This window comes from Bufo bufo, chromosome 1, assembly GCF_905171765.1.
Source record: "Bufo bufo chromosome 1, aBufBuf1.1, whole genome shotgun sequence".
Classification (NCBI taxonomy): Eukaryota; Metazoa; Chordata; class Amphibia; order Anura; family Bufonidae; genus Bufo; species Bufo bufo.
Window position 1 is genome coordinate 319536672 of NC_053389.1, and position 15904 is coordinate 319552575.

Consider the following 15904-nt stretch of genomic DNA (forward strand, 5'->3'; position numbering starts at 1 on the left):
ACGCTGATTGGCTAGGAGAGCTGTCACTTATTAGCCTTGGATATCTGTGATTGGCTGCAGGGGTTTGCGTAAATTTAGGCAAATATGGCGGCCACCATAGTGAGAAACATCGGGTCTAAGCTAAGCAGGAATGTGAGAGAGATCAGGATTCACCTGTGTCAGAGGTCGGCGGGCAGCCAGGGGGTCAGGTGAGGTGAAGACGGAGGGGAGACATGACTGCGGGTTGTAACCGGAAGAGTCTGACCCCAGGGGTCACCTTCCTGGCAATGTCACTTGCTGGGACTTGTAGTTTTTACATGCTTGCTGCTTTCCAGGGCAATAAACACTCCTCAAGACTGTACATTGTCTACAGACTACCAGGGAGTCTATATTAACCCATTCAGCTCCTCAACAAGGTCACCCAGTAGAGATGAGCGAATTTCATATTTTGAAATTCGTTGACACTTGGGCTACTTTCACACTAGCGTTTTACTGGAGGGTTCAGCAAAAACGCTTCCGTTACTGATAATACAACCATCTGCATCCGTTATGAACAGATCCGGTTGTATTATCTTTAACATGCCCAAGACTGATCCGTCATGAACTCCATTGAAAGTCAATGGGGAAAGGATCTGTTTTCTATTGTGTCAGAGAAAACGGATCCATCTCCATTGACTTGGATTGTGCGTCATGACTGATCCGTTTTGCTCCACATCTCAAGACGGAAAGAAAGCTGCAGCACGCTGCGGTTTGCTCTCCGTTATGAGAACAGAATGCATTTTGGAGCACTCCGTTCTGTTCAGCTATGTTTTGTTCCCATTGACAATGAATAGGGGCAAAACGGAAGCGTTTTTTTCCGGTATTGAGACCCTATGACGGATCTCAATACCGGAAAATAATAACGCTAGTGTGAAAGTAGCCCTATTTGGCTTCTGTTGGAATAAAATGTAACATTTGATGCATTTCTGGTGCAAAATGTTGCATTAGGTTTAAAGGGGTATAATGAAATTTTGTCATTGATGACCTGTAATCAGGATTGGTCATCAGTATCTGATCTGCAGGGGTGCAACACCTGGGACCCCTGCCAATCAGCTGTTTGAGGAGAGCACAGCTCTGCGGTGAGGTCTGTGGCCTCTTCCTAGGCCAGTGTAGCATGTTCATTGGTCACATGGCCTAGGTGCCGCTCGGTCCCATTAAAGTGAAAGGGGCTGAGCTGCAAGAAAGCCGCTGTGCTCATGAAAGCGCCACAGCCTCCTCAAACTGCTGATCAGGGGGGTGCTGGGTGTCAGAACCCCAAGTGATCTGATATTAATGATCTGTCCTGAGGACAGGCCATCAATATCTAATTCTTGGAAAACCATTTTAAAACCTATTTATGGAGCAAATATGTCAAAAAGAATAATCTACTGCGCCCTGATCACCAGTTTTAACAACTCAACCAGGTGGTGTTCGGCTGGAAAGGGGTGTGGCTTAAAATGCAATAATGTGCACCAATATTTTGCCACAAAGTAAGCCATGGTGGATCCTACATGGGTGATACCTGTTGTGGTAATCCTGTATGTGATGATAAGGGGATGCTGAAAAGTGATCTGAACAGACCAAGAAGTGGCACCTAAAATTAGGCTTAATGGAGAGTGTGAAAACGGCAGGATATTTTTTAAATCAACAAAAATTCCCCCAAAAACGTTTAACATAAAAACTTGTTAAACAATAGGTCATTTTCCAGTGACATATTGCCTTTAAAGGGGTCGGCCCATCTGGGACATGGATGGAACGTCTCTAGAGTATATCATCAGTATCCAATAGGTGCGGGACTCACTTCTATCTGTAGAACGAGGCCCCTGAGGTGAAGGCAGAGCAGCTGTACTCACGCAGCCACCCTCCATTCACCGCTATGGGAGTTCTGAAAATAGCAGAGCTGCCTCCAGCAGTCCTATAGTGGTGAAGGAGATTTGCCCCCACTTGCACAGTGCGCTCTACATTCACCGCTATGGGACTTATTAAAATACCAAAGCGTGCGGCTTTGGCTGCTCTCCCCTCACTTTGGGGGCCCAATTCTGGAGATAGGTCACACAGGTGAGGCACACACCTATCTGACACTGATGGCATATCCTACCACTATGCCATCAATGTCCCAGATGGGCCAACTCCTTTAAGCTGTAAGTGTTCGTCCAGAAATGAACACCCTGTTACAGGTTTGTTTCCCAATGCAGACCCTATCCTGAAGCGTTTTCTCTCCGTTTAGGGTATATTGTGGGATATTTAAATTAGGCATACACAAACCTGCACCCAGCAGTGTGACGCCACAGATGAGCTCTCTGACAGATTTGACTATGAATGCATTCTGAAGCTTGCTATGTATTGTGAAACTTGTGTAGACGTCAAAGCAACATTTTTAATAAAAAACAAAACAAAAAAAAACGAACTCAAATTACATGTAAATCGGTAGTACAAAATGGCACTCGAGGTCTCCATAGCCTTAAATGGCAGTATGGTGACTACATCGTATGGAGATATTTTATACTTATTTTTTTGGGTGTGCCATCTGAATTGAAACTTCTTTTTTTTTTCGGACCCATTGACTTTCCGCATCCATATGTTCGTTCTGCAAAGAGTTAGAATATGTCCTATGCTTGACAGCAAAATGCAGACCATGGACCATTTAAAGTCAATGGGCCAGATTTATCATTAGCTCAGGTCAGAATAATGGAGTGAAAAAGTCCCAAACGCTAAAACTGCGCACAAATTTGCGACTTTTTACTGCTCTGCACTATGCTCGCCAGTTTTCTGAAAGTGGGCGTGTTTTCTTATGTAAATGAATCTCTAGACAGATTTACTATTGGGACTATTTAAAAAAGTCGCAAAAAAGTTGCAAAAAAGTCCCAATTTCACTCCAGTGAGGACCATGCTTATCTTATGAGACTTTTTAATAGAACATGCGACTTTTTCATAAAAACGTGCGACTTTTGTAAAGCTGCTTACTGACGGATAAACTGCTACCGTCAAACCACATTTATTACAGCCTTAAAGGGCCGATCATAAATCTGACTTGGCTAAAACTGACTTTAGCCATATGTGAAAGTGGAGTGAGCTGTCAGAGTCATGATAAATCTGGCCCAATGAGTCCACAAAAAATGTGGATGCAACAAGGATGGTATCTGTATTTCGCGAATCTATAAAATACATGTGGTCATGTGCATGAGGCCTAATAGATGCATATGCGTAAATGTTAACATGGTACGTGGGGCCTATTAACATTTTTTTTTTGTATTTTTTTTGTTCTGTTCTATAGCAGTTTCCAAGAACTAGTATCTCTTGTATATAACAGTAGTAAACATTTAGGTGTGATAAGCTGGAATTGTTCTCTTTCCTTAGAGATTTCATTGAGCAGAACTATGTCGCACTCAAAAAGGCAAATCCAGAATTTCCTATACTGATCAGAGAATGTTCTGAAGTTCAACCCAAACTGTGGGCAAGATATGGTGAGTATATGTAAAGTAAAAAGTGTCCAACATGGAGATTATGGTGGAAACGCTGGTAAAACACTGACAATGTGCTCCACCTGTACTTGAAAACCTGGAGATGCTACATGGGCCTTTCTGGCCAAGGTCTGTTGCTTAAAGGGGTTTTCTGAGACTTTAATACTGATGACCTATCCTCTGGATAGGTCATTAGTATCTGATTGGTGGGGTCCGACGCCCAGGACCCCTGCCGATCAGCTGTTTGAGAAGGTGCTTCTGTTAGCTCCACTGCCTTCTCTCTGCTTTTCCTAAGCCAGTGATGACTATTTCATGTGGCCTAGGAGCAGCTCAGCCCCATTCAAGTGAATGGGGTGAGCGCAATACCAAGCACAGCCGCTATACAATGTACGGTGCTGTGCTTGGTGAGCAGAGAGAAGCCCACAGCGCTCACAGGAGCACCGGTGCCTTCTTAGGCTACTTTCGCACTCGCGTTTGGTGCGGATCCGTCATGGATCTGCACAGACTGATCCATTCAGATAATACAACCATCTGCATCCGTTCAGAACGGATCCGTTTGTATTTAACATAGCCAAGACGGATCCGTCTTGACCACCTTTGAAAGTCAATGGAGGACGGATCCGTTTTCTATTGTGCCAGATTGTGTCATAGAAAACGGATCCGTCCCCATTGACTTACATTGTGTGTCAGAACGGATCAGTTTGGTCAGACGGACACCAAAACGCTGCAAGCAGTGTTTTGATGTCCGCCTCCAAAGTGGAATGGAGACGGAACGGATGCAAACTGATGCATTCTGAGCAGATCCTTATCCATTCAGAATGCATTAGGGCAAAACTGATCTGTTTTGGACACTTGTGAGAGCCCTGAACCGATCGCACAAACGGAAAGCCAAAACGCCAGAGTGAAAGTAGCCTTAAACAGATGGTCTCCAGGGGTCCTGGTTGTCGGACCCCTACTGGTTAGATATTGATTACCTTTCCAGAGGACAGGTCATAAGTAGAAAAAAATCCTGGAAAACCCTTTTAACTCTTTTGGACGCTGCCTAGTAAGCAATGTAACTGGCTCCCTGATTTATTGAATGACACAAAGACAAACCACTGGCCTGCCCTGGAGACTCCCTTAGGCTTCCTGCACACATTGTGGATCATATGCGGATTTTTTGTGCATAAAAACTGCAGCGTAATACAGTACCAAATCTCATGTACAACTGCATATTTGTTACATGCAGAAATTGACATGCCTTGAAATCAGCAGCATATCAATTGTGCAGATTTCACCCTTTGCAATGCAAATGGTAAGATTGCGGCAAATCCGCAAGTGACATTGAGAAATCAACACAAAAATCTGCAAAGAAATTCTGTTTGGGAACCCGCACCTGTGTGTAGGTAGCCTTAGGGCTCATGAACATTCCATGTCCATTCCGGTTTTTTTTTTTGTGCCCATGCGCAGAACCATACACTTCAATGGTTCCGCAAAAAGAATAGAAATGAGTCTGTGTGCATTCTGTGTCCGTATGACCATTCTGCAAAAAAATAGAACATGTTCTATGATTGTCCACATTACAGACAAGGATAGGGCTGGTCAAGCATACATGCTGCCACTTAATTCATCTCTCTGGGGCTACTGGAGATGCCAAATACCACGCTCCGCTATAACTTAAAAAAGGGCAGGTGTCGTGTCGATAAGTGCTATATAAATGCTATGGACAGCAGTCTTGTAATTTCCACTACTGGTTTTGGCTTCCAGATACTGACTGTATGAAAGTAGCCTAAGCGGGAGCTTGCTAAAGATAAAGGTTAAGTTCACATCAGCAGCAATGGTTTCTTGTTGTTCTGTTCCATTAACCCATTAAGTACCGGGCCCACTTTCATTTCTGCATTTATTTTTTCCCCCCTCAACCACGACCGCACCATGAGAGAGAGAGGCTCCGCCCCCACAGACAGGAAACCTGAAGCATAAAAAGGTGGAGATTCTCTTCCCACCTCAGTATGGTTTCCTGTCTCTGAAGGGAAGAATAAAGTTCTATAGGTGGCTTCTTCCCCGGGTATCTCTGGTTTACCTGCGGTCTTCTATAATATATGGTGGCATATTCTTGCGCCGAGGGACCTGCAGAGGCGCGTTGGCCGTTACAGAGGGCTTTCAAGCGCTGTGGGATATGGCTTCTTGGTGGCGTAGTAGCGCACCTTAGGCAACGAGGAGTAAGGCCCAGGGGAGGAGCGGACTCTTCCGGATTGCTGAATGGTTTAACAGAAAGCGGAAGACGTCGGTGGAACGCGAAGGCGCTGTAAGTCTGGAGCGCGCGGGGATGACATCATAGGAGGTGCTTAAAGGGTTTCTGTCACCCCATTAAACCGTTTTTTTTTTTTTTCTTTAATAATAATCCCTATAGTGCGATCTCATGATACATAATCAAATTAATAATTTTGGTTCAGTAGATTTTGGTAAAAAACGATTTTTAAAATATGCTAATTACCTTGCTACCAGCAAGTAGGGCGGCTACTTGCTGGTAGCAGCCGCATCCTCCGATGGTAATGACGCCCCCTCGGCATGCTGATTGACAGGGCCAGGGAAGGTAATCCTTCTCTGCTGGCGCTGTTAGAATTTGAAATCTCGCGCCTGCGCCGTACCTGGCTTCAATCGCCGGCGTCTTCTCTTCCGGGTGTATGCGATGACGTCATCGACGCAGGCGCATTGAGGATGGAGCGGTCGAGCAGAGCGGCCGCCTCTCAGTGCGCCTGCGCCGATTCAAGCCAGGTACGGCGCAGGCGCGACATTTCAAATTCTAACAGCGCCAGCAGAGAAGGATTACCTTCCCTGGCCCTGTCAATCAGCATGCCGAGGGGGCGTCATTACCATCGGAGGATGCGGCTGCTACCAGCAAGTAGCCGCCCTACTTGCTGGTAGCAAGGTAATTAGCATATTTTAAAAATCGTTTTTTAGCAAAATCTACTGAACCAAAATTATTAATTTGATTATGTATCATGAGATCGCACTATAGGGATTATTATTAAAGGAAAAAAAAAAAAAAACGGTTTAATGGGGTGACAGAAACCCTTTAAAAGGCGCGTAACCCGAAGTGTAGTTGCCGGCAAGTTCATGCAAATAGCATGTGTATAGTCTGCTGGCGGTTGTTCTCTTTATAACACGGATTAGGAGTACTATATCCCACAGCTAACTACCATGGAAGAAGACAAAAATATTACGGAAGATCCTGCTTCCACACCAGCTTCGGTACCTGAAGGGGGGTGAGCGGCCTCTGGCCATTATTTTATATAATTCTTATGTTAATGGCACATATGTATATTACAGGGGAAACCTAAGAAAGCTGTGTCTAAGAGAAAAAATAAGGAATGTACCCTATGCAGATGCCCTCTGCCTTCTGAATACTTGAAAAAATTATGTCAGGTCTGCATTGACAAAACGGTAGCAGGGGAATCGCCTTCTTTTTAGGCCCCCTGCACACGAACGTGTGCACCCCGTGGTCGTGCTGCGGGCCGCAATGCACGAACACAGTCCGTGGGGCAGCGGATCGCGGACCCATTCACTTTAAAGGGTCCGCGACCCGGCCGTTCCGCAAAAAGATAGGACATGTTCTATCTTTTTGCGGAACGGAAGTACGGGACGAAACCCAATGGAAGCAATCCGTAGGGTTCCGTTCCGTGCTTCCATTCCGCATCTCCGGATTTGCATGGGTCCGCATCCGTGATGCAGAATGCCCACAGAACGGCACCCATGTATTGCGGATCCGCAATACAGCAACGGGAAGCACACGTTCGTGTGCAGGGGGCCTTATAAGAACCTTCAGTCATTGGTCAGGTCTGAGGTCCTCTAGTAAATCGGGGAGTCAAAAAGAGAGAAAAATCTAGAAGAATTCAGCATCTAAATTTGGTGAGCTCCTCTGACTCAGAGCAAGAATAGGATTTTCATTGTTTTGAGGATCCATGTTCTGACGTATCGTCTGACTCGTCTGGAGAAGAGACGGGAAGGCCCTTTTTCCAGTGGAAGATAATAATCCTTCATTAAAAGCAGTAAGATCGACCATGGGCATTGAAGATTCTAAAGAACCAAAGTCCATGCAAGATTTGATGTTTGGGGGGCTTAACCCTATACATAAAAACGTTTTGTCTTTAATCAAAGGAGAGTGGAATAAGCCTAGTAGAAGAGTTTATATTTCTAAGAATTTTAAGAGAAAATATCCATTCTTAGAAGCAGATTGTGCTCCCTGGAACAAGGCGCATAAGATAGATGTCACTATTTCTAAAGTTACCAAAAGATCTTGTCTCCCCTTTGAGGATGCAGGTTCCCTTTAAAGATCCATTAGACAGGAAAGCAGATGAATTTCTAAAAGGTGCCTGGGAGGCATCTACATCCTCGTTTAGACCCTCTATTGCATCCACTTATACTGCCCGTTCATTAATTGTTTGGCTCTCTGAGTTAGAGGATCAGTTAAAGAACAAATGTCCTAGGGAGGAAATATTGGCAGGTCTTCCCACCAATAAGAAAGCAGCTGATTTTATTAGCAGATTCTATTAGGCTTGTGGCTAGATCTTCTGGCCTCGCTAAATCAGCCAAAAGGGCTTTGTGGCTAAAGGGTTGGAGCGGAGACTTGCTTTCCAAGAAAAAAATTGTGTGCAGTCCCTTGTGAGGTAGAGTATTTGTTTGGTGCTGCTTTAGATGAACTGTTAGATAAGGCAGCTGATAATAATAAGAAATTTCCTGTCCAAACCTTTTCCGGTAGGGGTTACAGCTCTATAGGTAGAATTGACCGTTCCTTTCAGGGTAACAAGGAAGGAGATGGAGGTGACAAGGAGTTTAGATACAGATCACAAAGGAGAAGCGGAAGTTTTTTTTTTCTTTGGCAGATCCTTCAGTGATAAGAAAAAATCAGGTGATCAACAATGATGCCAGGTTGCCTGTGGGAGGAAGACTAGCAAAGTTTCTTTCTGCATGGCAGCGAATTTACAACAGTTCCTGGATTTTAGACACCATTGGTCTAGGATTAAAGTTGGAGTTTTATTCTACTCCTCAAAACAGGTTTGTAGTCACAAAGACTACTGGAAAGACAAACTGTTCTATAGAGCTAGAGGTCTTAGAATTGATAAGAAAAGAAGTCTTGATTCCAGTTCCAAAGGGACAGGAGGGAGAAGGTTTTTTCTCTCCTCTCTTTTTTAGTGAAAAAAACAGATGGTACCTTCAGAACTATTATAAATTTAAAAAAGCTAAATGGGTTCTTGATCTTAAAAAAGTTCAAGATGGAGACCGTAAGATCAGCAATAAATTTGCTGTACCCCAATTGCTTCATGGCGGTTCTGGATTTAAAAGATGCCTACTTTCATGTCCCCATACATCAAGATTATCCAAGGTTCCTCCGGGTCGCTGTAGAGCTTGGAGTGGTCAGACACCTACAGTTCCAAGCCCTTCCCTTTTTGTCTGTCCATGGCACCAAGAGTGTTCACGAAGATCATCTCAGAGATGGCAGCTCATATCAGGGAAAAGGACATTGTTTTCATCCCCTATCTAGACGACTTTTTGATAGTCTCAGAATCGGAGGAGTCCTGCAGGAAGGCAGTACAGAATGTATCTCAGACTCTGGAAAATATGGGATGGCTCCTGAACAATGATAAATCAAGACCAGAATCTTCTCAGAGTCAACTTTTCTAGGATTGCTACTGGATTCAAAGGTACAGAGGTGTTTCTTAACGGAATAAAAGATTGCGAAATTAAGAGAAAAAATACAAGATCTAGCCAGGAACCCAAGAATATCCCTGAGAAAAGGTATGTCTATTCTGGGAAGTTTGACATCTATGTATTCAAGCTGTTGTGTGGGCCCAGTTCCACTCAAGAGGCCTACAATGGGTTCTTTTGTCAGCTTGGGAGTCTTGCCTAGTTATACCAGACCAGACCTTAAAGGAATTAAGGTGGTTGCTGAGAGACAATCTAACCCAAGGGGTTCCCTGGGTAAGGAAGAATCTTTTATGCTTGACTACAGATGCATGTCCTTGGGGTTGGAGAGTTCATATCCTAGGACACTCAATCCAAGGCTTATGGCAAGATGGGCAGAGGTCAGCCTCTTCAAATATGAAGGAACTTATGGCAGTAAAATTTGCTATGTTAGAAGTTCTTCCATTAATATCGAACAGACCTCTCAGAATCATGTCTGACAACAGCACTGTAGTTTACTATTTAAACAAACAAGGGGGTACAAGGAGCAAGGCCTTAAAGTTGATGACAAGTGAGATTCTTCAGTGGGCAGAAAGTAATTGTAGTTCCATCTCAGCAGTTCACATCAGGGGCACAGAGAATATTCAGGCAGATTTTTTTGAGTCGTCACGTTATTTCCCAAGGGTCGTGGAGTCTAAACTAAGAGCTTTTTAATAAAATTTCTGACAATTGGGGGGTTCCTTCAGTAGATCTGTTTGCTACCAGTCAGAACAGGAAAGGTAAGGAATTATTTTCTTTATCTCCAGAGGGATTCCCCTGTGGTCTGGATGCTTTCCTTCACAGTTGGAATTTTCCCCTGGGGTATGCCTTCCCTCCTTTTCCCTTGATTCCCAGGGTGTTACAGAAGATCAGGGAAGATCATGCTCGGGTGATTTCTCCCTTCTGGCCCAGGAGAATGTGGTTTACCTGCCTGAGAAAGATGTCTGTGTCAGACCCGTGGGTCCTTCCAGAGAACCTTGACCTTCTGGCTCAGGGACCAATTTTTCATTTGAAAGGTTCCTGCTAGCCAAGAGGGGTTTTTCGTCCAAGAAAGAAAGTAACAATTTCCATTTATGCCAGAGTCTGGAAGAAAAATTCTGACTTTAGCTGATATTGATTTTAGGGAAATCCCTTCCAAAGTCCTGATTTTCCAGGTGTTAGAATTCCTTCAGAAGGTGTTGCAGTTAGGGTTATCTTAACACCTCAAAGGTCCAGGTTTTCGGCTCTCTCGGCTTTGTTTAATGATAATGTGGCGTCAGATCGATGGATTGTTAGGTTCTTTATATCAGTCTCCCATTCTTCTCAATCTTTTGCCCAGGGCTGCGCCTTGGGATTTGAATTTGGTTCTAAATGCCTTAATAAAGCATCCCTTTAAGACTATATGGAGGAGGTTTCCATAAAATATATATCATTCAAACTTGTCCTTTTTAGTAGCTCTAACTTCAGCCCGCAGGATTAGTGAACTCCAGAGTATTTCCAACAATCCTCCCTATACTACTATACTGGAAGATAGGGTAGTCATTCAACCTGATCCAGCATTCCTTCCCAAGGTGTCCTCCAAGTTTCACAGATCTCAGGTAATTGTGCTCCCAACCTTCTATCAGTCACAATCTACAGAAGAGGAAAAGGCTTATTCTATTGATGTTAGAAGGTCTTTAATACATTATTTGTCCAAGACTAAAGACTGGAGGAGGTTGTCCTCGTTGTTCTTCAGGGGAAAAGAAAGGGACATGCAGCATCTAAGAATACTTTGGCCAGATAGATTACTTCAGCAATATCATTGGCTTACTCTTCCTCAGGAAAGTCTCCTCCAGAGGGCCTAAGACTCACTCTACTAGAGCTATCTCTACTTCTTGGGCTGAGAGGACTGCTGTATCTATAGAGGATATCTGTAAGGCGGCTGTTTGGTCTGCAACTACCTTTTTCAGACACTACCGCTTACAGTTAGACTCTTCTTCGGATCTTTCCTTCGCTTCTAAGGTGCTTTCAGCTGTCAACCAACCCTGATTGTCTGCTTGGTTCTCACTCTCGTGGTGCTGTCGTGGGTGAGGGGAAAAATGAAGATTACTCTTACCGATAATTGTATTTTCCTGAACCCACGACAGCACCCTTATTTCCCTTCCCTACTAGATTGGTGGTTGATGCACGTATGTGGTGTTGCAAAAAAATAAATAAAAATTTAATGATAATTACGGGCGGAGTTTCCTCTCATCTTTGGAAAAAACATACTGAGGTGGGAGAGCCTCCGCCTCTTTATGCTTCAGGTTTCCTGTCTGTGGGAGCAGAGCCTCTCTCTCCCCCTGGTGCTGTCGTAGGTTCAGGCAAATCCACTTACCGGTAAGAGTAATCTTCATTTTTCCTCCCCACATTCCAATAGCCATATTTTTATTTTTTATGTTAGTTTTCTGTTCATATAGCCATATGAGGGGTTATTTTTTGCAGGATAAGTTGTATTATTTAATGGCACTATTTAATTTACCATGTCATGTATTGAAAGATTAGGGAAATTTTTTTTAGTGGGGTGAAATTGGAAAAAAAATTAATTCCGACAAGGTTTCTTGGGTTTTGATTATGGCTTAACTGTGCACTAAAAATGACATGACATCCTTATTCTACGTCTTGTTTTACTTCCTAAAAAAAATTATAAAAACCTTTTCTGCCAGCCATAACTTGATGGTGTATATTTGTGTACAGAGCTGTATGAGGGATTGTTTTTGCAGGACAATTTTTTTTTTTGGTACCATTTTTGGGGTACATACTACTTTGTGATCACTGTGGCACAAGGGGGAGCAGAGCTGATGGGTCTGGGGTGGTGGAGAGCTGATGGCACTGTGTGGGGGAGAGCTGAAGGCACTGGGGTTGGGGGGGAGTGGAGCTGATGGCACGGGGGCGAACTGATGCAATTGGGCTGATTGCACAGGGGCGAACGAAGGGTGTTGGGGACTGATGGCAGGGGGTCTGAGTTTTTATAAAGAAAAACGGTAGTCTTATTTTTTTTTATTAGAGTACTCTAATCGGTAGAATACTCGATTGCTAAAATAATAGTTTGCTGCAGCCCTAATGTTGATACCGGTTATGTTTATTTTAAACGTAAAATTGGAAAGTGGGGTTGATTTGAAATTTTTATTTTACATAATAAACCTTAGGGGGCTAGAACCTGGAATCTTTAGATAATCCCATTATGGTGAATGGGATTCTGGGCAGATTACCGTGACAGCCTGGGGCCTGCTGAAGGTTCCCAGGCCTATCATGGTAACTGATCGGAGCCCCGCAATGTCACTGTTTGGGCTCAGATTGAAAGGTCTGCTCTTCCATGGCACATATTTTTCATATATGCCTTCATTTGTGCAGGAGACCACCATATTTGGCCCTTGAACACATATTTGAGTCTATGATGCAAATGCCTGTGGTTTGTTTTGTGAAGACCAATTTTGTCCTTTTGGGTTTTCTTCTGTTCAAAAATTGACCTAAATGGGAGTAAATGAAAAGCAAATCAGGTCAATTCAATTAATGTTGATAGGGTTTGAGTTATGATTCTTTATCCTATACTATCTCCTTTTAGACTTTGGGAAAGAAGTGAGCATCCCACTTCAGAATCAGTCTGCTGACCAAGTGGCCAAAGCCTTGGAGTCTGTTGTGAACAGCAAGCAGTGACACAACCAGTCTGTAGTGAAGCAGAAGATGAAATCGTCACCTATTGGACTGTGCTCAATCTAAGAAAAGAAATCCATCCATGCATGTGAAAATCACTTTATTACAAAAATATGAACAATTATTCTTTGTGGGCTGAATAAAAACTACTGTACAGAGATTCTTCTTCTCCACCTGCTCCTTATTTCATGGATGAAGTCCCCGGTCCATCCTCTATCTAAAAGTAGATAAAAAAAAAAGTTATTTCATTTTACAAGGTATAGTAAATATATTACAATATTTCTGTTATGGAGGAGAGCAAGGCAAGATGGCAGATCCCTGACCTTAAAGTGGAATAGCTGTTTGATCTGAAAGTTGGGAGTCCTGTACTCAGCGGGTCCATTAGAAATGAATGGGTGACAGGCTATATCAGACTATAACTATGCAGGACTTTTCTTAAAAAAAATAAAAATATGTACGACATGTAAAACGAATGAAGTATAAAACTAGGTCATTCTCAGACCACCTACCACTACTCCTTGAATTTTGCCTGACCTATGATAAACAAATAGTAAGGCTTCCTTTTAGATTGAATCCCTACTGGTTGTCAATACTAAAGAATCATGAAACAATACAGGGGGAAATCGATCAATTCTGGGACTCCAATTATGGGTCAACTAAAATTCAGGTAGTATGGAATACTTTTAAAGGGTTTCTGTCACCCTGCTAAACTCCTATCCTCAGCACTCCCTCAGTGCGCCTGCGCCGATGACGTCTTCTCTTTCGGTGATGTCATCGGCGCAGGCGCACTGAGGGAGTGCTGAGGAGACGAGCCTCCTCATCTCAGAGCGCCTGCGCCGAATGACGCGAGGCGCGCGATTTTTGAATTACTGACAGGGCCGGCCGGAGGAGGAGATCACGGCTGGCCCTGTCAATCAACACGGCGAGGGGGCGGATTTCAGCAGCAGCTACCAGCAAGTAGACGCCCTACTTGCTGGTAGAGCCCTCATTAACATATTATAAAAGTTCGTTTTATAAAGAATCGGCCGCATGAAAGTAAGTAATACCATTATATTCTGCTATATCGCACTATGAGCAATCTAACTAGCCCAAAAAAAAAAAATGAGTTTAGCAGGGTGACAGAAACCCTTTAAGGCCTATATGAGGGGAATAATGGTTAGTAGCATCGCAAATCTGAGAAAGGAAAATGAGGAAAATCTAAAAAAAACAAGCCTCCTTAGCAACACAAACTTTCTACATAAATCGGTCAGAGGAAAATAGGGAAATAATGCAGAAGACCACACAAGCATATTCCAACTTCTTGCTGGAAAAGGCTCAACAGAGTAAATTTTTTAAGGGCCAAAAATATTTTACTGAGCCGGGGTGACCAGGGAAACTCCTTTCCAGAGTGATCTCGAGCCAGGATCCTAAAAAAAATATAGACAATATACGATTGGCCAACGGAAGGACCATGACTGGTCAAGACTCCATAAAGGAGGCTTTCCTCGACCTACTTTCCGGACATTTATAGAGCCGATGGTAAGATCACGGAAGAAAGGATGGACTCTTATTTGGATGATCTTGTCCTCCCTACTATTACTGCGGCCCAAAAGAAGGCACTCTAAGTTGATTTCTCTATTCAGGAGCTTGAAGGGGCAATTAAATTGTGTTCGGCCAACTCTACCCCCGGTTCAGACTGACTTCCATACGAATTTTATAGCAAATATATAGGGAGGTTATTTTCTCTGAACTCCTGAAGGTCTTTGCTGAATCGGTGGCCGAAGGGAACTTGCCTGGCTCAATGATGGAAGGTGTAATAATTCTAATTCTGAAAAAAGGTAAGGACCCCACAGATATTGGATCTTATAGACCGATCTCATTGCTGAACACCAATGTAAAACTCCTTGCAAGGATTTTGGCGTCCAGACTTTCTGGGGTCATCTCCTCCATCGTCCATCCAGATCGGAATGACTTTATTCCAAATAAGGGTACGCACCATAACCTTCGTCTCTTTACTAACATACAGGCTTCGGGGGATCTGCTCGCTCCATCCTGTCTTTAGATGCCTCTAAGGCCTTCGACAGGGTGGAGTGGCGGTTCCTCTGGAAGGTGCTGGCCAGGATGGGCTTCGGGGAGAGATTTATAAATATTACTAAATCTCTGTATAGACACCCTACAGCTAAGTTGAGTCTTAATGGGAGCCTCACTACCAGTTTTGATCTAAAGAGAGGTACCCGCCAGGGTTGCCCACTATCTCCCCTCCTATTCGATATTTATATTGAGCCCCTGGCGTTGGCCATTAGGCAAGATGCCCAAATCAAAGGGTTCGGAACATTAAGAGAGGAAGACCGTATTTCCCTATATGCGGACGATGTCTTTTTTTTTTTTTTTATAGATTATACAGAAATAAATGTTCCAAGAATTATTTGTTTGGTTAAACTATTCGGTGAGGTATCAGGCCTAGATATATATTGGTTAAAGACAACCCTGATGCCAATAGATCCGCTGCCGCAAAAAGAGCCCCTTCTAACTCAGCTAGATGTTGTCGACACCTTTCAATATCTGGGCATGACGACATCCCCCAAGGTTGAAAACCTTGTAGAACTCAATCTGATTCCATTGATAATGAAAACCAGGGCAAAAGTAGGGATCTGGTTGAGACTCCCTTTATCTAGAGCTGACCGAGTCTCGCTGGTTAAGATGGTAATTCTACCTCAATTTCTCTATGTTCTTAGAAATATACCCATTTGGATAGAGGACAAATATTTTAAACTTCTGGAAAGAATAATTAATTTAGTCTGGGGAAGAAAACAAGTGAGACTCAAACTAGAATATCGATACAAACCTCTGGAGTGTGGGGGGCCTAAACCTCCCATACTTCAAAGGCTACTTTATGGCAGCTCAGTTATGGACGTGTAATGAATGGCTAAATAGTACATCTCTGAGCGGCCTAGTAAGAGCCGCCATGCACAACAATATATTTACGCTGTTAGAATCCGGGCTAATGATTAATAAAGAGTGGGGTTATAAAGAGACTATAAAATCACTTCTGAAAATGTGGGCTATCACTAGAGGATGGTTGGGGGTAAAGGGATCACTTATATTCACGCCTCTTT

At 43.4% G+C, this 15904-nt stretch overlaps 2 protein-coding genes across 5 annotated transcripts in view; one reads left to right on the forward strand and one right to left on the reverse strand.

Moving 5' to 3' along the window:
- Nucleotides 1-30: 30 nt before the first annotated feature.
- NDUFA2 (NADH:ubiquinone oxidoreductase subunit A2) lies at nt 31-12969 on the forward strand. Its single transcript, XM_040441846.1, has 3 exons — nt 31-188; nt 3355-3461; nt 12721-12969. The coding sequence occupies exons 1-3, from the start codon at nt 85-87 to the stop codon at nt 12810-12812; spliced, it is 303 nt and encodes a 100-aa protein (XP_040297780.1). The 5' UTR covers nt 31-84; the 3' UTR covers nt 12813-12969.
- The window catches only part of TMCO6 (transmembrane and coiled-coil domains 6), a 64027-nt gene continuing 61015 nt past the window's right edge, over nt 12893-15904 (reverse strand). For all 4 annotated transcript variants that reach the window (XM_040441821.1, XM_040441830.1, XM_040441833.1 and 1 more), the window contains one exon: nt 12893-13026. In XM_040441821.1, coding sequence (XP_040297755.1) covers nt 12991-13026 — 36 coding nt within the window. In that variant the 3' untranslated portion in view covers nt 12893-12990. The remainder of the gene's footprint in view (nt 13027-15904) is intronic.